The sequence below is a fragment of the Gigantopelta aegis genome, chromosome 15 (assembly GCF_016097555.1).
Source record: "Gigantopelta aegis isolate Gae_Host chromosome 15, Gae_host_genome, whole genome shotgun sequence".
NCBI classification, from domain to species: domain Eukaryota; kingdom Metazoa; phylum Mollusca; class Gastropoda; order Neomphalida; family Peltospiridae; genus Gigantopelta; species Gigantopelta aegis.
The window spans coordinates 16932827-16959160 of NC_054713.1; the positions used below are offsets into that span (position 1 = coordinate 16932827).

The window sequence follows — 26334 nt, forward strand, 5'->3', positions numbered from 1 at the left end:
AATAATTATTACTACATCGAATTGTGTTTATGGCCGGCTCTTTTCCCTGTGTAAAGTTGGTTTCTTCTCTGTCTGTATGTCTGTCTGTCTGTCTCTGTCTGTCTCTGTCTGTCTCTCTCTCTCTCTCTCTCTCTCTCTCTCTCTCTCTCTCTCTCTCTCTCTCTCTCTCTCTCTCTCTCTCTCTCTCTCTCTCTCTCTCTCTCTTCTCTGTGTGTGTGGTGTGTGTGTCGGGGGGAGGGGGCGGGGGGAGGGCGTAGTTTTGGCCTAAGTTGTACAAGCCTTTGCTGTGGTGAATATGTTGTCACTTTTCTGTCACACATAACAAATAAACGGCGAAAAGGCAACTGCTGAGATTGTTTATTTTAATGTGTCAATATGATCGACATTACAATAATTGCAACTTTTAGTTGTAGTCGACGAGCTCTCGTGTTTGAATCTTCGTGCATTCTTAAAACATATCTTCATTTCTTTTCTGCCAAAAAAAAGAAAAACGTTTTTTTTTTTTAAATGAATCAAATTTGTATAGCATTGCAGATATCATAGTGCAACAAGTAAAACAGTAATAGAGAGAGAGAGAGAGAGAGAGAGAGAGAGAGAGAGAGAGAGAGAGAGAGAGAGAGAGAGAGAGAGAGAGAGAGAGAGAGAGAGAGAGCGCGAGAGAATGCGCGTGCACAATCTGTACACACGCGAAATATAATGTATACAAAATCAGTCTTACTCTAGTGGCAAATCGTCGGGCAGTTTTCCTTCGCAATGTGACATAGTCTCTTTGTTGCTATGTACTCAATTTTCGTCCTTTCGCGTTCACACATGCTCGGATTGCTGTCCTTACACGTGGCTGTAAATATACACATACAGGCACCATCAACTCAGATCTCCACAACAAATTATCCACTAGTGAAAATGTAAATACAGATGTCAAGTCAGGTAATAGGGTTTAACGTGTCCATTCAGAGCAAGCTATTTCAGTGCACGCCTGTCATAGGCGCAGGTGTAGACTTACGCCAGATCGTCCGCCTAGGACAGGAAAGGGTTGGGGTGGGTTGGAGGAGGGACCGCCCACTCTGGCAAGTGCAAGTGAGCACCAGCAACCCGACCTGGGTCGGTAGCAGGCGGGGACGTTTGTGGTGCTATTGAATTGTAAATGTCCCGTAGGATTAAAATATTGCGCAGTTTTCATGATGCAATTTGGCGCATGAATTTGAACGATTTTCACTTAGTTTGCCGAATTCTAGCTCTTACTGGAGCCTATAGAGATGTTCAGCGCATCTACTTTTATATAGAAACTGGTCTTTACAACAACGTGACCAGAGAATCTGAAGTCTTTGTAACGGTAACCTGACTGAAGATGAATTTTATTTTATTTTGTATTGTCCATCCTTATATGATTTGCGGGTTAAATATGTCAAAACGTATTATTGCACAGAACCACGTGCATTTAAATTAATTAAGTTACCTGGTATCAAATTGTTAAAGCGGGGTTCTCATTATGCGATATGTCGCACCGACTTGTCGCATGCGATTTGTCATAGCTACTCGAATCGTGTGTGTGGGAAGACATTACGTCATACGATTTCATAACATCAAATCAAGCTCGTCAATTTAAAAATATGTTGCGGAAAACGTAACTGCCTACCAATTTCCACTGAATTAATGAAAACATGAATGTAGACAATTTAGTGATGTCATTATGTTAAAAAAACAAACAAATATATATATATATATATATATATTGACCACATCTGGACAATAATAGGGTGTATGGACCCATGGAATCTAGACATTTTGACATTTCTTTTTTGTTATTGTTTTTTAATTATTTTTTTTACATTTTGACATGTTTAGAAGCAAATGAAAAACCGGAAGTGACAACACTGAACTGTTGTACTTTAATGTGATTTGACTGGCTGATAGCTCACGATTTGTCGTGAGAAATAGGCCATGTTCTAATCGGTACGATTCTGAAAGTTGTTCAGATTTACGTGTTTTCAGGGTACGATTCGTTCGCAGGCGACAAGTCGGTACGACTAATCGCTTAGTGAGAACGCCACTTAAGCAGATACGTAATGTAGGAAGATTTCTTGTTGAAGCTGGTGATCATAGATCAATGGTTTATGTTATAGTTACCTCATCATTTTCCTAGAGATTCGTCTAGTTCAATTCAATTAATTTATTAACCTTGAACATTTACAGTTCATCAGTTATACAAACAGGTACATATACAACAATGACACAATGGAAGGTGTTGGTATGAAAAGGACACGGAGAATATAAATGCTTTTGTATAGAACTCTGTATATAGACTATTTACCTATTGATTCTCGTCTTTTAAACTTTTTAAACAGATATTTCCCTAATTTACATAAATCATTTACATTGCTAGTTGATAGTAATTCTATCAATTTAAACATAGATGGGTGGATTCTATAATATTTCTTGATATATAAAAGTCTATAATCACTGAAAAAGGGACAACATAATATCGCATGAAACTCGTCCTCAATTTCAACCAAGTTACACAAGACACACAATCGTTTAGATCTACTTATGTTAGCTAAACTGTTTTATTAATGCCAAATAAAAAATATAGTTTAATGCCTCTTGGTTACACCACAGTTCATATAAACCTAATGAACACAGTATTAGCCTTATTTGTCTTGCCCAGTTGTTACCTCTATCACATTTTGATCTAAGTTCCACATATACAGAGTACAAGATACAATTATTTGTGTTCAATAATTTAAACCAGTATTTTATCATACAGTACTTACGAGTATACAAAAGGGGATATCTACCTAGTTCAAAATATAACATAATAGTAGTAGTGGAACTTTTAATATTTAGTATATTCTTACAAAATTCTATGTGTAAATTCTCTATGCAGGCCACGGCTATTGCGGCCGTTGAGTGACAGGTGTAATGGTCGATTGCTTTGACTTAAACAACCCATTTTGTGCGTTTAAGTATTACAATGCATTTTAAACGCAGACGTATAACTCAGTGATCTTGGTTATACACGTGTAACATAAACGTGCTTCGTAATTTGGTTACTAAAATACACACAAGTGTTTTGGATAGTTACACGCGGTAAACGGATAAACACCTTTCATAAATTCGACACAGTGTCTAGCATTAATTTCTTACAAACAACTATGTCCATACTAAGTATGTTCTTCTAAAATATGCATGTACTGTTATACTTCTATTATCAACATTCTCCATATCGAATTGCAAATACGGCAGATACCATGTAAACCACGATGAGTGTTATACTAAACTGCAGAAGTCATGTAATATACAATGTGTATGTATACATGTATATATATATATATATATATCAACAAACTGTATACAATACACGTTTATATTACATGACTTTTCTAGTTTAGTAGTATCTATATAATAATAATTATTTTTTATCTTACATGACCTTCTAGTATTGTGTTATCTATATAATACACTTCGTATTTTACATTCTGCAGTGTACCATCCTCTCTCGACATTCTGCAGTGTACCATCCCTACTTCGAGTACATAGACCTCTGGGTTAATGACTTTGACAGCTGTGGGAAGGGCGTGGGAACCTGACCTTTGTGTCAGGAAACGCCGGATGTCGGCCAGATTTAAGGCTGTGTTAACCATCGAGGTTCCTTTGATGTACTGGAAACAGATGGTGAAGAAGTCATTAATGACCCCTAGAGTGGCATCGGATTACGGACGGCTTATCTGATTGCCACAGCTGTTCCTTTGATGTGCAGGAAACAGATGGTGTGGAAGTCGTTAATGACAATCAGATGGCAAGATAGCGTGGGTTTAATGGGTGTGGTAGCTGTCTGGGTCTATACAAGAAACAGGTGGTGTGGAAGTCGTTAATGACTATCAGATGGCCAGATAGTGTGGGTTTAATCGTTTTGACGTGTATGCATAATAAGAACCAGATGTGAGCCCTTTTATTTATACTCTCTACAATTTCGCACATGCGCACAAAGATGTAGTTTGAATTTTGTGATACTTATGTGTCCCCCATCCCAGAGCATAGCTCGTGCATGGCTCAGCTTCACTCTCAGGGTAACTCTCAGGGACACACTCAGGGCCAGATGGTCACACACATGACTACTCAGGGCCACACTCAGGGCCACAGGGCCATACACAGGGCCACACACAGGGCCACACTCAGGGCCACACACAGAGCCACAGGGCCATACACAGGGCCACAGGGCCACGTGTTTAATGTCTGAACACATTGTTAATGTAGGGGCATTTCGGGGACAGTTTGTGATGTTCCATCACTGGATCGTCCAACTTCTGCCATCTGTAGGCATGTAGTCCACAGCAGTAACATATGACGGCATTGTGATATCCCGTGTAGAAGAAACCGGCCTTGATGAGTTCCCTCGGTCTCTGTATCATCTAAAGGGACCACAGACCAAATGTGTAGAATCATTTCGGGATGATGACAGAACAAGTAATGTCTCGAAAGGCCATCACATTCGTCATCGGCGTCATAGGCATCATCGTAGGGAGCCGAGTCCATTTTATGTTCTCTAGCAGGATCTGTCTGATTCATGGGTTCTTCATCCACGATTTCAACGGGTTCACGGGTATCCATGGGATCTTCATCCACGATTTCACTGGGTTCACGAGCAGCGTCCATTTGATCCATGGAATGTTCTTCAGGTTTGGTAGCCACTCTTTTGCATTTGATTGTGTTTTTCAGAACATTTGCATACCAAGACATCGTCACCACTGCTACAACTGTTGCTGTCCATCCTAGAATATCCCGATGCCATCTCTGGAGTACACATCTTCACTCTACCGCTGTCAACTGAAGAATGATACACAGTTCTAAATCTAAGTCCAAACATGTCCTGAGTTTTTTCCCGTGACGTCACCGAGCATGTCTGGACAGGTCTAATATCTCTGGTTGCATTCCGAACACTCTATGGCACCCATCAGATTCTGATTATCTTCTCGTAAGTGGCACAGTATGACGTCACTCAGTTCCAGCACAAAGTCGTAGATAGCGTCAAAGCATTTCTGGAGCTCTTTCCACTGTTCAGCAGTCAGTCAAATGTCGTGATGGGAGGGTTTCAGTTCTTGATCACAATACCACCACTGAGGAATATCCACGCCAGCGTAATTACTTTCGACATAGACATTCCCAACGAGATGTTATGATGTGTCCCGTTTGAAGGTGGCCAGTTTCAACCACTATTTCATCGTCAGAGAAACACCTTTCTTGGTGGGAAAACGTTTTCCACGGTCCTTGTCGAACTAACGAACGTGAATGTTCCCCTTCAAACTGTTTAGCCACGACGTAGACGTTACCGCCAAGGTCTAGTTTGCATCTCGTTTCGTTTTCACAGGAACGCAAATGTCATCAAAAGTATACGTCATCTCTCTAGCAGTGTCACTGAACGAATGGCAAGCACTCTGAATCTGTGTTTTTTTATAGGCCACAATGTAGCGTGCCCACGCTATCTCAAGGTCAAGACGTGTCTGAACACGTTCTGGGATGACTCATAGCCATCGCCGTATATGGGCACGTTTCAAACATCGTGGATTTTTTAATTCCCCCCGTTACCAAGAATCATATCTGCACACACGTCAAAACGATTATACCCACGCTATCTTACCATCTGATAGTCATTAACGACTTCAGTACCATCTGTTTCCTGTATAGACCCCCGACAGCTACCAACCCCATAAACCCACGCTATCTTGCCATCTGATAGTCATTAACGACTTCAGCACCATCTTTTTCCTGTGCATCAAAGGAACAGCTTTCACAGTCAGATAAGCCATCCATAATCTGAAGCCACTCAAGGGACCATTAACGATGTCCTCACAATTTGTTTTGTGTACATCAAAGGACCCCTGACGGTTAACACACCCATACATCTGGCCGAGATCCGGCGTTTCCTGACACAAAGGTCAGGTTCCCAGGCCCATCCCACAGATGTCAAAGCCATTAACCCAGAGGTCTATGTACTCGAAGTAGGTCAAGGTTCGCGTCCACGTAAGTCAAACCCCCACGCTTAGAGGTCAGCCAATCAGAAGATGCCATACCCAGGTCACGTGACCTAGCTCATTTGCATAGATGGTACCCAAGTTCCCCCACCCCTCCTATTACTTATATATCATGCCTTGTCTTACATCCACTGCATGTTGAACATGTCTTCTTGCAATTTCTCCGCACATATGACTTAGGACACGCATACCTGGCCATTAACTTGTTTGCATCACGCATCCAATTGGATTTGCATCCTGTAAAAAACAACAGACAGCGTCAGTGTTTAATGGTATTGGTATAATAGGTGATGTTATATATGTAAAATAACATAGACACACACACACGCACATACACACGCACAGACACACACGCACGCACACACACACACACAAATACATATGATGATCTTAAGTTAAGTACCAATATTGCTGGGTACCACCTCTAAAATATGGAGATGGTCTATCTGAATGAAAAAAATAGCCATGCTGAGTAAAGTAGTCAGTTGTAATCCCCATGTGCATACCCCTTGAAGTTGTCATGCCCCCAATATAAGGCATTTGGGCCAGAGAAAGGAACTCACAAGAGTGAACATAACAAGCAATCAACACAAAACCCATTTTGATTAGTTAATTACTCAATAAACATTGTGAAGAGTAAGAAGTGACAAAAACTTCCACAACTGTTTTATTAATAGTGTTCAATATGAGAGTAACTAGTACCACCAGGTTATAACACTGATTGCTGTAAGTTTGTAAACAAACGTTATTGGTTGAGAATGACATCCATAGCCTGGCTAAAGTCATCCAAAGTGACCTCTGCATTGAAACTGATTTTGTTCAAGTACAGTTTCATATTCACCACATACGTGTTGATAGGGAGTTTTCTGTGGTCCTTCATGAGGCGAAACAGATCACTTGCTTTTGCAAGGGAAATTGATGTGTCACGAGCATAGCGAACCTCCAAGTAGAGACGTCCTACTTTGGTTGCCTCGTCTATCTCAATGTCTGCAATGTACTCATCCACTGCATTGGCTGACGTGAAAGGGCCTCCCATAGCTTTCAATGCCTTCAAGTCTTTGTTTTTCCTCCTATCCATTGCTAGATTAGTAATTTCCTTGTCCTGTAGGCTTTGCTTCTTTAATTCTTGTTGTTTGGCATTCCATGTCAGAATGATTTCGGGTATCTTGCCCTCTTTTCTAACCACACTGCCATACTTCTTAAAAGACCCTGACTGTCGTCTATGAATCAAGTCTGTTGCCTTAGCTTTCACTTGTGCTGCACTACCAAGCTGTTTGGCACCTCTAGTCGAGAGCTCATAGTTAATAAAGCCAACACTCCGCTCTGCTGCCAGGTTTTGGATTGGTGCCTTCTCTAGCTTCTGTGGTTCCATATTGAACACTGAATGTTTTGAAGACTTGTCATAGTGTCCAAAGCCAAATATGTCCCCCGTTTGCTTCTGAAAACTTGAAGCTAGTTTGGGGAGTATCATCCTCAGGAGCTTTACCACTTGTGGTTGGAATGAAGTTGCTACTTTTGCCATGGCTTCACATATATCTGCATCATACCTTGCTTGCTTGAACCTCTCCATGGATATAAATTTGAAAGCTGGCTCATCAAGATTTAAGAGAGCAGATGCATTTGTATTCATCAGCTCCTGGTACAGCTGCTCAAATGCTGGAGTGATCTTAGAGTAAGTTGTGTCAGACGAAGTAGTCAGTGACAGGTATGGCTCAACCAGATGCAACCCAACCAAGGCCCCAGCACAATACATGACCTTCAAAAAATCCAAGTCCAAGAAGCATCGGACAATGCAGGATAACTGGTTCGTGACATGTTCATACTTTTGGAGGAAGGATGCCACATCATCAATATGGTGTTGAACAATTGCACAAGTCAGTGTCAGGCGATTGAAGCGTTCATCATTTAGACTGACATACTTGTTTGGTCTTGGGGCTATGTGGACGTCAAATTAATTTGCTTTATTCCATGGCTTGTGGTTAAAGTCATGACTAATAAGCCGAGTCACAGTCAAGAGCCTGCTCAGTGACACTTGTTGCTGTTGTTGTTGCATTGACCAGAACGTTTGAGTAGGTCTTGTCTCTACCTAGGATGTTTTCTATTTCAGCCCACCGTTTGGTGACAACCCTATTAAACATCAGTGTTGGGTGTACATTGCAGAACAAATTATCAGGGATGTGCTCCGATGCTAGACTTTCTGCTACAATGTCATCCACATTAATGTTATGACCTGTCTGGTCTGTTATGACAAAGTCAATTTTTTCAAAAAGAGATTTATGTTCAACACTGCTTGCTCCCTCAAGAATTTCAAGAACTGCAACCTTGAGAGAAGCTAAGTTGTTTCTGGACTCTGAAGCAATTCTCAAGGTTGGAAGGGACCTGTATTTTTCATTCACAGTGATACCCTGAACAGAAAATGTTCCAGCACCTTGCTTCTTGGATCCGTCATCAGAATATGTCACCACAACCTTCTCATCAGAGTTCATGATCTCCTTGACAATTCATCTAACGCCATAGCCTCAATGCTCTTGCCTGTGCGTCTGACACTGCTGGATTCAGGTAGGGTGTCCAAATCAATGACATTTGACTCATCGTGGAACTTCCACGTTCTTCCAAACATTTTGTTCCCAACTGTAACGATAGCTGCTGCAGGTTGACGCATAGACATGTAGTAGCAACACTTCAGTTTATCAACAGTTTCATAAAACTCAGGTTGCACTCTCCTAATACCCTCGCGGATATGTTGATATTTAAGGGGCAGTCCTGGCTGAGTAAGAGTAACTGTAGATGACAGACGTCGTTTCTTTCGCTGGGTCTGATCTCTGGTGGAATTAGAATCATCAGATTCAACACTAGAACTACCACAAAATGATTCATCTATGTCCATATGCTGATTACCATCATCTGATTGCTCACTGTCCTCAAATGAGGCAGCCATTTTATTCAGTTCTTTCTCTTTTTCTGCTTCATCTCTCATTTTTTCGAGACGTTGCAAATCTTTTCTTCTGCGCTCCATTGTTTTCATCCACTTTCGATCAACAACATCTTCACAGTACATCTTTCTTTCAGTCTTCTGATATTTGAGAAATGACCACTTGCCACTCATATTCGCCCCATGTTTCATTTCCAGGTGTTTGCGAACATCAGGGTCATCACAGAAGATATCTAACATCTGTTTTGCCCTTTTGTTAAAAGTGTCCACTCTCTTGGAGAAATGTTCATGTTGTCTCTGCTTTCGAGTCTGGATCAGATTAATAAAATCTCCATATAGCTTTAAAATGTGTTTCTTAATATGTCTGGTATGGATGGTGTATAGATTGCAGAATAGCCAGTGCTCCTCGATCAGTTCTGCTAGCAGCTTTGCTGCTGTATCTCTTGAGCGCTGGGCTTGACCAGCATGCTTTGGTCGCAGCAGATACAACATGTTTTGTATAACATCTTTGCCAGTTGGAAGCATCCCATTGGAAACTCGGCTTTCTCTGTGTAATCTACAGCACAAAGTGTATTTTTAGACTGTGATCTTGTACAAGGTATGTTAGCGGCCATGATTACTTTGCTTGAAGAGATATGCTTCTTTATGAATGAAAGCAATTTTGTTCCATTATCATGTACTAGTAATATTTTTTCAACACATTTAATGTCTAGTTACGTTATCAATTCTTTAGCCTAATATATGATCTCCAGTGAAAAACCTGCAAAATAAATATAGTATTTAGAGTGAGTTTTGTTTTATGTTGTAGATAATTATTTTGTCATTATTCATTTTACCTAAAATACATGACAAAGTGTGTATAACAAAAAGTAACATCATTTAAAAAAAGTTCAAGCTTGTGTTAATGGTCGCGAGACTTTCAGAGGGTATGTACATGGGGGTTAGCATCAATCAGCTGGTCAAACTTTGGTACTCAGAGAGGTTGTGTCCATATTTTTAGAGGGGTATGTCATGAAAAAATTTACATTTCAAAATAACAACTCCCCCTATCTTAACAGTCACAGAAAAAGAAATAAAAATATGCATAATAGGTCAATTTATATTTGTAAAATAACACGCACACACACACACACACACACACACACACACACACACACACACACACACACACACACAGATGAAATATATAGACAATAATACATGAATAGCCGTTAGATATTATTTATCTCACAATAGGTTAACTATACACCATAATGTAATCAATTTACATAGTTTCGCATTGGGTGTATGACGGTGCTGACCTGGTCATCACCTAGGAGCAGCCAGTCGTATGTCTTGAAACTGATAACACATGTGCATGTGCAAACAACCATGTGTTATAAAAAATAACGCATGATGGTCTCACCAACGTGTGTGTAAAAATACACTTCCCACATGTGATTTGAAGGCTGGGAAGGACCAGATACACTGGGCAGGAACAACTGCCAATAAATTGTACTGCAGTTGGATGAGATAATGTCCACACTTCTATAAGATTAGGAGCTAACATTGTTAACCTAACCGGGGACCATAACTTTCTAACATCCGTTGAAAAATCATTACTGGACAGGGGTCTGAATTGTGTTCCCAACCACAAACAGACAGAGAAGCTAAACTTGACAATGGCGTTTTTTTTTTTTTTTTTTTTTTTTTTTACCAAAAACTGAAACTGGCCAACTGATTTCGTCATTCAACTGGAGAAACAAATCCCATTCATGGAACACTCCGGCTCTTTACCCCCAATCTCTAGACTCATTTTACAATCTTGTCGAACAAACCTAATTGGTAGTTAACTGATACATTAAACAGTCTACATTTTGTTAATACAGCAAACAAAGACTTTAAGGCTAGGTCTCCCAAACAGTTCTGTTACACCTGAGTTCTACATCATTTATTTCAGTTAAATGTTACATATTTTATTATGAAGTGACATTGTGTGATTATTGAATTATAAATCTGTAGTCCACCCCATTCTGGATTTGGAGTGTTAAAGCTGAAGTGTGTGACGTGATGTAAAACAATCATAGGGTGTCAACATGTTCAGTATCGCATATGTCCTCGTGCTGCAATCGCAGCTGCACAACGATGAGGCATGATTTTGTGTGGTGTTTTGAGGAATGTTCTGGGAAATGTTTTTCCATTCATCCTGTAATGACAAGTACAGTTCCTGTAGAGTTTGGGGCATACAGATCCTTTGGCGAACTCTGCAATCCAGGACCTCCCAGGGATGTTCAGTTGGGTATAAATCTGGCGATGTTGCTGGGTATTATAATCCACGAGCGTTGTTTTGCTGTTGAAAGTCTTGGCAGACATGTGGAATGTGTAACCCGACATTGTCATGCTGAAAGATACCACCTTTGACGTTAATTGGTGGAACAACGTGATGCTGAAGTGTCTTGTCCAGGTAGAAGTTAATAACGGTTGGGAGGGCAATTCGCTGTAGTCCAGCAATTTGGATAGCTGTGGAGGTTGCTGCCCTAAATATATCCCAAAGGTAGAGCAACCGAATATATTGATCTTGGGCTATGGTGGTCACTTTTGATCGGCCCAACCTTGTTCTGTACGAGTGCTTCCTGTGTTATTGTAACACGTCCAAAGTCTGCTTATAGTAGCTCTGCAAACCCCCATATGTCGGACAACATCACCCTGGTTCACATCTGTTTGATGGCATCCAATAGCGTCACGGCATTGTTCTTCTGTAAGCTTTGGCATTGTAACGTCAATATCTGTGGAAGAACTGTAAGTCGGACAGAATCACCGATACTGTCCTTTATACCCCTATGTGACGATCCCAGAGCGTGCAAATTGTAACAACATTTGGCTGCACGTGTCATGTGCCACCTGTGATTTATGAGTTGCACGTAAAGTTGGATTGAGGGCGGCGGTTTGGGGTCATGGTCAAACTTTGATAGTGATTTCATTGCAGAGGAAGAGGAAACCTGCACCAGTGACGGCTCAGGGGGGACCTAAACTGGCGGCTCAACCGCCAGCGGCGGTCCTGTCTGTGTCGCCGCCCCCACCCCCGGGACCCGATCAACCTGTGCCAGCCGACGCAGATATCTCTGAACAGACTGAGCCAGCGGACCAGTCGACGCCGCTGTTGGACACAGCGATCTGCGAAACTCCACGGCGTGCGTCTCTCGTTCCAACCCCTTCGAGGCGGTCGGCGTCGAGTCCCCCACCCCCGGGGGGCTCCACCAAGACCCCTATGGATGGCGCTGCTGCGAAGCGGAAGGCCGTCACCCCACCGAGTAGTGACCAGCCAGCCAAGGCCCGTCCTTCCGCGACCGCCCGGGGCAGGGACGCCGCCTGGAGCCTAGCCATCTCCAAGATCAAGGGCCAGTACGCTCGATACTTGGTCGGGGACATCTCGGACACCAGCTCACTGCCGGGAGGCATTCTTGAGGGCAACTTTAAGAAGTTTCCTGACGGAGTTGAGTGTGCCATCCACGCCATGGAACTACAAGACGGGAAGTTTGGACTTGTGGTGACGTCGCGCCGAGATGATCTCTACAGTACTCTTCGAAGACATGGACAACTACACCATCCACAGAGTACTGAAGATCATCGCCGATGCCCATTACGTCGAGCTAGCTAAGACCTTGCTAGCCCACCGTTGGAGGAAACTGGTGCCACAGTTCAACGCCAAGCACTTCATCTCGTCCCCGTAGTCGCCAACCGTTCCAAGGGCTTTTTTTTTTTTTTTTTTTTTTTTTTTTTTTTTTGTGGTAAACAGTCCGACGCACTTTATTTTGGCAGCCCGTCTAAATTGCTCAAATCACTTTAAAACCCTTTCGGTCGAGCAGTCTAATTTTGTTCTTTGGACTTAAATTTTTGTCCAGAAATGAGTTGTATGAATGAGCTCATTTTGGCTTTAGGTCTTTGACCTAGCTACTAAATTCGTATTCCAAATTCCGCCCACCTTAAACTCACACGCCCCCCCCCCCCCCCCCCCCGGACCGGACCATTTAGATCGGACTTTAAACTTTTAGACCTCCGTTCAAAATTATATGTCGAAATTATTCTCTTTTTTTTTAATATTATTAAATAGTCCGATCCTCTCTTCTTTCTCTTATTTATTTTTGGACTGTCCATCTAAAATGCTCCAAATTATATAAATATTCGGCCGAGCAGTCAATTCTTTTTATTTTTGGCTTGTAACTTTTTATTTATTTTTATTTTTTTTTAATTCTATTAACTTTTTTACTAATAGCTATTTTCAAAATTCTGCCCATTTTCAACTCTATCCTCCCCTCATCCCGAGTCAGGCCACCGATCTTATCGGAGGTCGGACTCTGGATGGGCGTGTTCGAAACCCTAGTGGTATATGGACACGTTAAATTGTTATCTATCTATCTATCAAATGAAAATACTCAGACAAACCCATGACATTTAACATCAGTTACAATCCATAATTCTTTATTGTTGTTCATTGTTTTAAAATTGCTTCTTGAAAGTGCACAGTTTTGGTCTTGACTGCAATAACTTTAAGTTTCCATGCTTCGTGGTATAATTCAAAGCTATATATTTTATGAAGATCATCTGCTGTTTCAGCTAGTAGTACAGTATCATCAGCATAATTATAGCAATACAAATAACTTAAGATATGCATTAAGATCATTATCAAGTGTCTTTTTAACGAACATGAAACGAACATGAAAAAATTACTCATTTTTGCTTACATGGAGAATATTACATGGAAAGTATTAAGATTTATTGTCATTATGTACAATTCTAGGTTTGATACCATTATACATAATAAATACTATTCTGAAACATTTCCAATCAATATTACAAATTAGTGATTTTGCCATAAACCTATAAGTCAGACAGAATCAAACACTTTCTCAAAATCAATAAAAACATAGTACGCATTTTTCGTAGCTCCTTTTAGTAATTGTAATAAAATATATAATTTAAAAAATATATATTAACAATTGTGGAATAAAATTGTCGAAAACCAGACTGATATTTTTGGTTACAATTCAACGTGATCAGATAATACCTGAAGTCTATTGTTGAAGGCGCAGACCCTAGTTTTAACCCGTAAAACAATGGACACTAACTTTAGTTAATTTACAAACCTGTAACTCATTTGGATAAAGTTACAATAGAGTGAAAGAAGAGTCTGTGACGTTAAAACGGGAAATATCCTTAAAAATAGATTTTAACTCGAATCACTAAACCGCTACTTCTCAGACGCACGTGCGTTTTTTAAATATAAAAAAATGCAGTTTTTGGCACTACAAACACCAGCATGACCAGAAACACTTCGGTTCTACGGAAAGGGACAACATAAAGAATAAAATATTTTATTTCAGTGATTATAAACTGTTCTAATAGTGAAGAAATATGCTGTAGTGTTTAAACACTAGGGTATGTCCCTTTAATTAAAGATGAAAATAATTTTCGAAAACAAATTAGCAATGTATTAGGTAGGTAATTTCAAGGATCAAGCGTCTGCTTCTATATGTGTATTTTCTTACACACCCTTTGGTGAGAACACCATTAGTTATTTTCGATAACACATACGACAGGTTGCTCTTAGGTGATGACCAGGTCACCAATGTCATACGTCCAATAAAAAACCCCAGTGGAAATCGATTACACTGTGACGTATAGTTAACCTGGCAACCATGTGTGTGACGCGTAAATGAGCTACAAGCTACAAAGGGTTGTAAATATCTTTTAGTCGATAAAGATGTTAAAATTTGCTTAAAACCTGTTTTTTTAGAATATGTAAGAAACAAAATAATACATTCGTGTCTGTTAGATACCATTTATCTCACAACTCGCTTTCGCTCGTTAGATACATTTTAAAACAACTCGTTTTGAGATAAATGGTATCTAAGGCCACTCATGTATCATTCTCTATGTATACGTTTGACGTTCCTCGTTTTCTCTGCCAAATGTATTTGGTGGAAGCAGTTTTTTGCGTAAAGTTAAACTCGCTACAATATATTTTTCACCTAGGGAAACGTTTTCGAATCGCGCTGATCATAGTATCGCAACTGATTTATTTCACTGGTTGTATTTAGGTATTTTGAATTGAAACCAATGTTAAGAACAATGGTTTTACGTTGAAACTTGACCTTATAATGTGAGGCCATGATCCTGCGTAACCCTATATTTGCACGTCAGGATGCGTGTCCAAATTGATTCTAGAGAGATTTGTTGAGCGAAAGAAGATTGTTTTTCTTCTGAATTTCAGGAAGGTGTCATTGTGGTCCCAGATAAAGTACTGACCTACTGTTATTTCGGTTCCCTCCCAAAGGTCAGACGTCCCATAACACAGACATGCCATTTGATAGACAAACACGCCCTCGATGGTGCAGTGGATAAGCCATTGGACTACAGGCTGGTAGGTACAGGGTTTGTAGCCCAGTACCGACTCCAACCTAGAGCGAGTTAAGGTTAAATTAAAATTCAATAACGCTGCCCTGGGCACAATCCTCAGCTATCTGGGTTCTCTGTCCAGGTCAATGGGTTAGTTGTTAGTTGGTTAGTGGTTAGTGAGAGAGAAGAGGGTGTAGTGGCCTTACCCAGTGAACCCTTAAGAACTCGCTTTTGGTTGGAGCTGGTACCGGGCTGAGAACCCTGTACCTACCAGCCTTCAGATATCAATGTATTATGTATCTAACGATCAATGCCTTGTATTTCATGTGTTAAAATATATCAATAAATCTAATTTTATATAATTATGTTTTGTGTTCTGTGTATAGTTGTATAAGACCATTCCATTATTTACTACATGTATTATTCAAGATAAAAGGCAGGTTTGTAGCAATGCTCTCAGCCGTGTCTTGTGTTCTTTTAAGGCATTTGCGTTAAATGGGACGTCCGACTTATTTTACCAATGAAAGATTAACATATCTAAACAAATACTACTACAACAGGCCTAACACTTTGAAATTTCAGCTATTTAATTCTACAAAGATATCAACCACAAGTGTTCTCATGCCGTTGCTGGGATTCGAACCTGTAGCACCGAATAGCCTACATCTTGCAGACTTGCAACGGTACGTTCTAAGCTATCGACTTATCAGTGTGTGTGTGTGTGTGTGTGTGTGTGTGTGTGGATGTATGGATGTATTTTTGTCAGTCACAAGTCATTATATGTATAAAAGTTTTAGTAAAACTCAAAACATACTTACGATATTTACAGGTTTTACCAAAATACCCGGACCGGCAGATACATTTTTCAGCTTCAGCATCGTATTTCCATCGTTTGCCGCAATCTGTAAAATGAACAGGTATTTCAAACGTGCGCCATTGAACATCAAATGATTCCTGATCGCCCACACACAGACTTGCGTGGGTGTGGGTGTGGGTATGGATGTGGGTGTGGGTGTGGGTGTGGGTGTGGGTGTGGGTGTGGGTAATTTTGACATGATTCCATCAGAGAATTGTTCAAACACAAACTTGCCACGGTACGTATGTATTACATACATAGATATTAAAGGGACATTCCTGAGTTTGATGCATTTTTTAAGATGTTATCGACTAACAGAGATTTGTTTAACGATTGTAATTACACATCAAAGATATTTTTCTGCATAAAATATTTGTGGCTGTATATTAAACATGTTTCTGATCGTTCTAATACAGTTAAATCCAATTGGCTCGAACCCCGTCGGTGCTCGAGAAAGTGTTCGACCCATCGGGTAGTTCGACCGAACCATTCGGTCAACATCGGACATTTCTGTAACATCAGTTAGAAAGTTGAATTAGATACAAATTGTATAATACACGTAAATGCATTGAAGTCAAATAAATAAATGGCAAATTCTTAATCTGTATTTACAAGAATTTATTACTGAACAATTTGAATATTTCAACAATAAAAACCGCAGCACTGTCCACTTTTCAGAAATGTAGTCGTTTTCAAAGTAACGCTTTATGCTGAGGCCCGTTTGTGCACTAATTGTTTGATTGGTATCACGGTTCATCTAACATTTGCAGTAACACTAGCTGTACTTGAAAGATCATTACCGATAGTCGTTAACAAACAACATGACAAGTGTGGTGACAAAAGGATTGCATAGCTAGTGTTGCGCTTCCCCGATTCATCTATGTCTGTGTCGTTAAATAAAACATTTTTTTCTTTCTTTCTATAGTTCGTTCCGCCTAAATAATTATTAATCCGAAGTTTATAATAACCAACTGCGCAAGCACAGTAATTGTTAGTCCTGTTTGGCGGTTTGCCATAAGGCCAAATAAAAAAAAAAAGTTGGTGATCGTCCCAGCCCGTACCTGAAAAAATGCGCCCGCCCCTGAAATTATTTTATTTTTTAGTTTGTTAAAAACTGTTAAAAATGCGTCGAGATAGCAGCAATTCAACTTTCGTAAGCACCGTAACGGGTTAAACCATCACCAGGTCCATCTGGCGGCCAGTGAAGGAACTACAACATCCAGGCGCATGCTCTGTTGACTGCTACTCCTGGTCTCCAGGGTTTTATAAAGTTTTTCACAGAAGAAAAAAACAACTCCCCCCCCCCCCCCCCCCCCCCCCCCCCCCCCCGATTTGTGTGACCAAAAGGACGATCACCAACTCTTTTTTTATATTTGGCCTAATTAATATTTGATGGATCACCAGTTCGAGGGAAATATAGCTATTAACATAGATGGGACCGACAATTTAGTTCGAGCGAAGGCTTATAGTCGACCCTGGACGTGTTCGACCCTTCAGCAGTTAATATAAGGGTTTACCGAACAAAAATCTCGGGACTTCGTTTTTGGTTCGAGCGTTGCGGTGTGATCGACCCTTCCGAGGTCGAGCCAACGAGATTCTACTGTATTTGTACTACGTTAAATTTCATTTTATTTCCTAAAATATGTTTTTTCGCACGTACAAACTTATTTGAAAACAAAATCCAGTTTGGGCTTCTTAAAATATTAAGGCGACCAGAAACACATTGAATATACAGACACTGATATTCTAAACAAGAAAATGTATTTAATATGTAAGTTTAATCGTAAAACTAGTTTATTAGTTGGAAACCATCTTGCAATGCAGCAAACTCAGGTACGTCCCTTTAACGCAGGGTTTTACAACCCTGAAAACTGGACACGTCAGATACCAACACTGTTCACGGGTTTCATAAAAATGGTATGACAGGCAAGCACGTTTAGTATTTTATTTATTACAAACCAACTGGAAACAAGCCGCAACGCAGAAGTAAGCAGTTGTCGAGACCTAATTAGGGGAAAACCCGGTTATCATCATAACCCTACTAAGTTTTCGCATTTGCGGACGTATATCGGTGGTTGTACGGTAAATTTGCGACTGTAAAACCACGGATATACGTCGGCAAATCGGAAAACACAGTAGGGTTATCCCTATTCTAATTAAACTGTTTGTTTGTTGCTTTCAAATAGGAAATTGTCACATGTTTAGTAAGAATAAGCATATAAACATCACCAGCTGGTGACGTCATTAGGCAGCCCATTAACAGACGATGGGTTGTGGAATAGTTAGCGGCTCTAACATAGATGTGTAATTTGACATATTTAATCAGTTGCCGTGATTACACAACGACTAATAAAGAAAAAATATGTTCATTTCTGACATACACAGGTCTCGGTATTTTACGACTTCTGTATGTAATATGAACTTAAGCTATGACGTTTTCTGCCAGCAAATTTTACCACCTGCAATTTTTAGTAAAGATCCAATCAGATTCGTTCTTACAAATGTGCTGAATTAGAATACAGGTTATTTTTACACGAATTGTGTCAGCAAGTGATTTACATCACACGCAAACTTAAACGACGTCACAGCGAGCAACTTGACGTCATCACAGTTTAGATTTTGGCGCGAAGCTTGCATTAATGATGTTTTGAAATGCACAATAATGACTAAATTGTTGATCGGACCAGCAAAGACTGAGCTGAGTTAGTGGAATTGACTAGATGTGACGCTACCATTGCATATCTAGGGCCGTAAAAAAGAGTAGCAGTTTGACGGCATCGGCTTGGCTTTGTACATAATAAGCCCAAATATAACGGCCTTTAGCAGTTTCAATTCATGCCCATATTTCGTAATGGTACACTTTTAAATTATACTATTTTGTACAAACACGGTTAGATATATTAGTAAACTCTGAACAAAACATTTTCAAGACCAATTTTGCACATAATGTTTTCCAGCGTTCGGGAAATGGACGCATCAGGCACCCAGCTTATTTTATTGTAGGGAGATGGAAAGTGACGTCATTGAACTATCGACGTCATTCAACAACAACAACAAAAAAAACCCTGCCCAGTCTGTGCTAGCCGATATTACACTAGCTAGATTGTTATGACGTGAGTAATATCTTACATCGGTGTGTAATATATCGTCATCATCAAGAGGTAAACCATTCGCCATATTTAAAGATACTCTTAATTTGGAAAACGTTTAATTCATATTACTACCACAAAGATCCTGGACAATTTTTACTAAAATTCAGAACATTGAACCATTACCTACCAATTGAAACGGGAACCTGGGACAACACTCCATTAGAATATAGAATATGCACACCATGTAATAACGATATCGGAGACGAATTTCACTATTTATTCACACGCATTTTGTTTTTTGCACACGCTCGTACTCTCGTTAAAGTCATATTATTATATTAAATCCAGTATGGGGAAATTTAAGCAGATAACGACGAATAACAAATTAAGTATCCTCACGAAATTATGCAAAATAATAAAATAAATCACTGACAAATGTCGTAAGCCCTAAAACGTGCGTGTATTATGCATATATACGTGCTGGGGTGTCGTTAAACATTTATTCATTTATGCATTAATATCACTAATTATTTATGTATGTTATCTATTTATGAGTTTCTGTTTATGTTATATGACGCACATATATATCAGTCTGGACCCCCACCCCTTTTTGAAAACCGCCCATTACCTTTAAGGGGAAATGTGATTATATTAACTGTCCTAAATGTTTAAATAATAAAAATATCACATGTGGACCCCCCGCCCCCTTCAGACTTGGACCCCCCTTTCAGAAATCCTGCATCCGCCCCTGTTGTTACATGTACATCATTTTAAACCTTTAATCTTGTTTAGTATATTGAACAACAACATAAATATTATTGTGTTATGTATACATGTAAAAGTATATATATAATTTATTATGTTTTCATGTTAAAATGAATTTGGAAAATAGACTTTCAAAATAGGCTTTAAAAAAACAGAATTTTGAAAAACATGAGTTATGACGTCAATTGTTGTGAAACATGTTATGACGTCACACGTATGTAGAAATCGTCCAGCATAGAGATGCTAGACTAAGAATATATCACCGTTGTGAGGTAGAGATAAGGCTATTCCAACCCGAGGGAGAACACATTTTGTCCCGAGGATTGGAATTGCCTTATCTATACCTCACAACGGTGATTAATTCCTTTTTTTGCACAGTTAATTACTGTAACAAAATATTAATTTTGTAAGCTACAGTGTGTTTATTGTAGAACGATACGTACACATTTCACCTGCAAACTCATATAATCATATGCGGGAAAATGCGTATGTAGAAATCGTCTAGCCCTCGGGTCGGACAGATTTATCTAGCTCTAGGGTGAGACAGATTTGTCTAGCACCGTGCAAATGTCTGACCCTAGGGCTAGATACATCTGTCTTTATATTTATTGTTAAGTTGTTGCATTTTTATGTCGTTGCATAAGTTGGACTATATTTTTTTCAGCGTATGATTAAATGAGTGATTGTTCGTAAATGAAATGTTTACGAATCGTTAAAAAATTAATGTTTTTTATTTTATTTACTGTAATTAAATGGGCAAGAAAAAGAATCAATCACCGTTGTGAGGTATAGATATGGCAATTCAAACCCTCAGAACAAAATGTTTTTGTCCCTCGGGTTGGAATTGCCTTATCTATACCTCACAACGGTGATAGATTCTATTAATCGATACCTCACAACGGTGATTGATTATTTTTCTTGCTCATTTAATTTCAGTAACCAAACATTAATTTTGTAACCAACGGTTTGTTTATTGTAGAACGATTCATGAACATTTTACGTAAAATCTCATTTAATAAAACACGGAGGAAATAGTCCACCTCATGCAACGACGTAAAAATGTAACAACTTATTAATAAATAAAAAGTTGAAAATATTATTTTGTTAAACTATTTTTAAAACAATGATACAACGTGAAATGGCAAACTGAATTCTGCAAACCATCAGTTATGACATCAATCGTTGTATGCATGAGTTATAACGTCACGCGTATATAGACATCGTCTAGCCCTTTGAAAGCTATGGTTTGTTTATTGTAGAACGACTCGTATACATTTCACCTGCAAACTCATTTAATCATACGCTGAAAAATATAGTCCACCTGATGCAACAACATAAATATGTAACAACTTACCAGTAAATGTAAAGTTGAAAATATTGATTATTTAAATATTTTTAAAACAATGATACAACATGAAATGGCAAACAGAATTATAAAAGCCATAAGTTATGACGTCAATCGTAGTAAAACAAGAGTTATGACGTCACGCGTATGTAGAAATCGCTATCCCTCTGGTCGAACATATTTATCTAGCCCTAGGGTCGGACAGATTTTACTAGCACCGTTCAAAAGCTGGATAACCTTGTCTAGTGGGCAGGAAATACACACACACACACACACACACACACACACAGATAGAGAGAGAGAGAGAGAGAGAGAGAGAGAGAGAGAGAGAGAGAGAGAGAGAGAGAGAGAGAGAGAGACAGAGAGAGAGACAGAGAGAGAGAGAGAGAGAGAGAGACAGAGAGAGAGAGAGACAGAGAGAGAGACAGAGAGACAGAGACAGAGAGACAGAGAGAGAGAGAGAGAGAGAGAGAGAGAGAGAGAGAGAGAGAGAGAGAGAGAGAGAGAGAGAGAGAGAGAGAGAGAGAGAGGATAAAACACGCACGATAAAACAAACCAATACAACACCAAGCAGTGAATTCCATTACGGCACCGGTAATTATTCCAAATTTACAACCGTACGAAATCTGACGTGAATACCCGCAATTTTGACCTTTGGGGATATTTAGTCTTTTAAAATCGTACCATAAAACACTAACGATGGTAAAAACATATATACTCAAGTCTTGAAAACGTTCGTTTTGGGGGTTTTTTCCAATTCGTCCGATATGATCTCTACAGTCATAATCTCATATCTATCTTCGGATCATCTCTATCACATTCAGGCTCGAACTGATACGGCAAGACGCCTTTGCTTTCTCCATTACTACTATCATTGTTTGACGTGAATGATATGTCCAAGAAATTGTCGAAAAAGGAACCATCTTCACTGACATCACTTCGTTCCTCCATTTTTTAAAGTGGTGGTGGATTCACTGGTAACCTCTGGGATAACCCTTTTTTGCATGTCATAGGCTAAAAATAGTTCTGCTAGCATCGAACAAGTGTTTTTCATCGACGTATTTCAGAAAAAATTTTTTTTTTAAATTAAGTATCGGATATCTTTACAGAGGCACTCAGTGGCGGATCCAGAAAAGGTCAGTTAGGGGGCTCAATCAAATGAGCCAGAATGCCAAGGGAACTTTGGGGGAGATTTGGAGGGGGATGGAAATTAATATATAATAAAATTATAACTGCTGCAATATTTAGGGGGGGGGGGGCTCCTGACTAATCCCCCCCCCCCCCCCCGGATCCGCCTCTGGCACTTCAAGACAACTAGTTATTTTTTTTTTTTGTATTTTTTTTTTTTAAGATATTGTCACAGTGCTAAACTTCAACTTTATAACAATACGGATTATATCTTTATTTTTACATGTGCATTAATTAGAATTAGTTAATTGGTAATCTGACGTCTGTCATGGTATACACTTAGAGCCATGTCAATCAAACCAATTATTGTCGAGCACTAATTAAATATGTAACGAACAGTCGTCGGAACGAGTACACCTTGACAACTGTATATTACATAGATACGTGTTTAGTATGCGTCTTATACATAAGGATCATCTAACCATGAAAGACAGACTCGGGGAGAAAAGATACCGTTCACACACCTTGAAGTTATCTCACAAAGCACAAACTCTACTGGAAGATCCGAGAGACAGTGTTGTAACATAAACAATGTCAACTCTATCGGGATACCTGTTTGTCATTCACCCAAAAGCTCTGACTTGTATATTATATTTATCACCATGTTGTTAACTTATTAATCACGTTTCATGTTTGGAAAGTACAATACAAGAAACTACATCACCAGCTTGAGATTTCTGTTGTTACTTCATTTAACATTCATAAGACAAAAATATGCTGTGTTAAGTGGTGGAGATGAGGGGAAAAATATACCTTATTCTACGGGAAAGTGAGTACATCAAAATCTACCTTATTCTACAGAAAAGCGAGTACATGAAAATCTACCTGACTACAGCGAAGCGACTACAACACAATCTACGTGACTCTGCAACCAGGTACAGCTAAGTACAACTGAACCAAGAATAATAGAACGAGCACAGTCTTGCGAAAATGAACTTTTTCTAATCAAGATTTGACAGAAATAGAACTTACAGAACTATTGGGCCAACAAAAATGCATCAATATTCGTGTCATTGAAAACCCAAAATCCAGACGACTAGCTTAACACGGAATTCTACACAACGGAACTTCCCAAGCGACACGGTCTGTCAAAACGGTAAGTGGTTATTTGGCAAAATAAATTGTCAATGTCATGCAAATCTATGTCCATTACAAATGTTCTGTTTAAAATGTTCTAATCTAAATGCTCACTCAGATGTAAACCACATAAATTGTCATAAATGCTCAAAACATGATACCCAAGTCAACAACATTTATACACCTAAACACAAATCGGATAAACAAAGAGAAAGGGACAATATTAGAAAATCTCAGTACGAATTTCGGAAATTGTGTGCTAGGCAACTACCATTTTCTAACTTAGGTGCTAAGGCTTTCACTAGCGTTGTCAGCTTAAATAACCCACTAAAACAAGAACTCGATGCTCTTAAGGCCAAACAAAAGTCCAGTAGGGACATAAACCAAGCCAGAAATCATTTTAATAAAACAACCAAAGATTTGACAGAAGCACAACTAACCATCCAGAACCAAACTCAGGAAATCAGTTCACTAAAAACACAGCTAGAACAAACCCGTACAACTGCAAAAGAACTCCAACAGTCTAAAAAGGATGTAGCATTGTTACAAAGTATAATACATACATTGACAGAAGACTTAAACGATTCTCGTAACAGCAATGCAAATAATGAAGAGTATAACAAAAAATTGTGTGTCAGGAAATTCAAACAAACATTGATGCTTTACATCAACAATCAATCAGTTATTACGTTAAGCTTGTTCAACAAAACACTGAGTTAGAAAATCTTAGACGGGGAAATTATGAACTAGTTCAAAGACTAAATGCATTGAGTAATACAACTTATCCACAACAGTACATAAGACGAGACAAATATCATCGACAGTAAATAACGACTCATTTGATTATTAAATGTTTTTCGGAATAAATAATATAAACAGTAAACGTATTAATTGTCAATGAATTCATAATCTTGAGAAACATAAACTGATATTAGAAAGTAAGCTTGACATTCACATAGCCAAAACCATGTATATGTTTATACAGACGACAGCACATCAGCATCAGTGCCTGGATTCGAACTCGAGATAAACAGCCTGTCAACGCCAACTGCTTCAGACGACGTCAACGCTAACCAACTGACTCAATGAGATTACGATACAAGCGAAAAACGTGTCTAATAGATGAAACAGTTTATTTGTGATACCACATTTCGGACGCGGGACAACTATTTCAAGCACTGTATACAAATTACCTTAACAAGTTTATTCGTTAGACACGAGGACGTGTTCTTTCTTCCGGCGGTGGATAACTGTCACAGTGCTAAACTTCAACTTTATAACAATACGGATTATATCTTTATGTTTGCATGTGCATTAATTATAATTAGTTAATTGGTAATCTGACGTCTGCCATGGTATACACTTAGAGACATGCCAATCAAACCAATTAGTGTCAAGCACTAATTAAATATGTAACAAACAATATAATACAATGCAATTTAATTGTTGCCACGGGTATTACAGGCGTCGGAACGAGTACACATTGACAACTGTATATTACATAGATACGTGTTTAGTATGCGTCTTATAAATAAGGATAATTTACCCATGAAAGACAGACTCGGGGAGAACAGATACTGTTCACACGTCTTGAAGTTCTCTCACAAAGCACACACTGTACTGGAAGATCCGAGAGACAGTTTTGTAACATAAGCAATGTCAACTCTATCGGGAGACCTGCGTGTCATTCACCCAAGAACTCTGACTTGTATATTATCTGTATCACCATGTCGTTAACTTATTAATCACGTTTCATGTTTGGAAAGTACAATACAAGAAACTACATCACCAACTTGAGACTTCTGTTCATTCATTTAACATTCATTCGTAAATTACGCTCTGTTAATATCAACTTAAATTTTTAATATATTAAAGTGATACTTCAACACACTAACATGATTTTTTAAAATTAAAAACAAATAAATATATATATATATAATGCTGCCGCAATGTGATACCCATAATATAATTCCTTTGCTTCGCCTTTTAATTTCGTCAAAGTGAAATAACAAATACTATTTGGAAGCTAACTTACTCCCGGCAGCTGCGAGCCCAAGCGCCAGCACAAGGCAGAAGAGAACCAAGATCGGCCGCATGGTGTCGCTTCTTCGTAGTGACGTAACGAACAGTCAATACTCCTGGGTTTTATAGAAACTTGAAGTTTTGAGTCAACGGAGAAACGTGTTCACATCATCACAGGATGGCTGATTTTGATTAAACAAACTTTAATGCGTAATTACAGGTATAATCAGAATGCGCACGCTGCATACTTGACAATGGTCTTGCAGGTGCATAAATTAGAACTCCGAATTACCCATTTTCACGCTAAAAGCGTTTATTGTTACAATTTAATTAGCGAAGACGTAACAGGTGGATAATTACAATAGCACACGTAAACAACTCTACCACATGGTGTGTGTGTGTGTGTGAATGGGTTTTGTGTGTGTGTGTGATGGTACACTGCAAAAATATGAAAAATACGAAGTGTATTATATAGATAACACAATTCAAAAATGTCATGTAACATAAACCTGTATTATATACAGTATGATTATATACATACACACAATATATATATATATATATATATATATATATATATATATATATATATATATATATATATATATATTGCACCTTGGTCCTACGCTATTACTCAAAGTTTCACGCCCTTC

At 38.9% G+C, this 26334-nt stretch overlaps 1 protein-coding gene across 1 annotated transcript; it reads right to left on the minus strand.

Annotated features, from left to right (window-relative positions):
- Window positions 1-343: 343 nt before the first annotated feature.
- Window positions 344-25855, minus strand: LOC121390108 (protein eyes shut homolog). The gene is made up of 5 exons (XM_041521836.1): window positions 25695-25855; window positions 16155-16238; window positions 6156-6266; window positions 719-838; window positions 344-472 (listed from the first exon to the last, which is right to left on the minus strand). Exons 1-4 carry the CDS (start codon window positions 25753-25755, stop codon window positions 720-722), a joined length of 375 nt encoding a protein of 124 aa, XP_041377770.1. The 5' UTR covers window positions 25756-25855; the 3' UTR covers window positions 344-472; window position 719.
- Window positions 25856-26334: the final 479 nt, after the last annotated feature.

Excerpts from the sequence above, each read along its gene's own strand:
- LOC121390108 (XM_041521836.1), bottom strand. The coding sequence starts at position 25,755 with ATGCGGCCGATCTTGGTTCTCTTCTGCCTTGTGCTGGCGCTTGGGCTC. Across the intron at positions 16,239-25,694 it reads TGGGCTCGCAGCTGCCGGGA|ATTGCGGCAAACGATGGAAA; the intron begins GTAAGTTAGCTT and ends TTCATTTTACAG. Across the intron at positions 6,267-16,154 it reads TGGTAAAACCTGTAAATATC|GATGCAAATCCAATTGGATG; the intron begins GTAAGTATGTTT and ends TGTTTTTTACAG.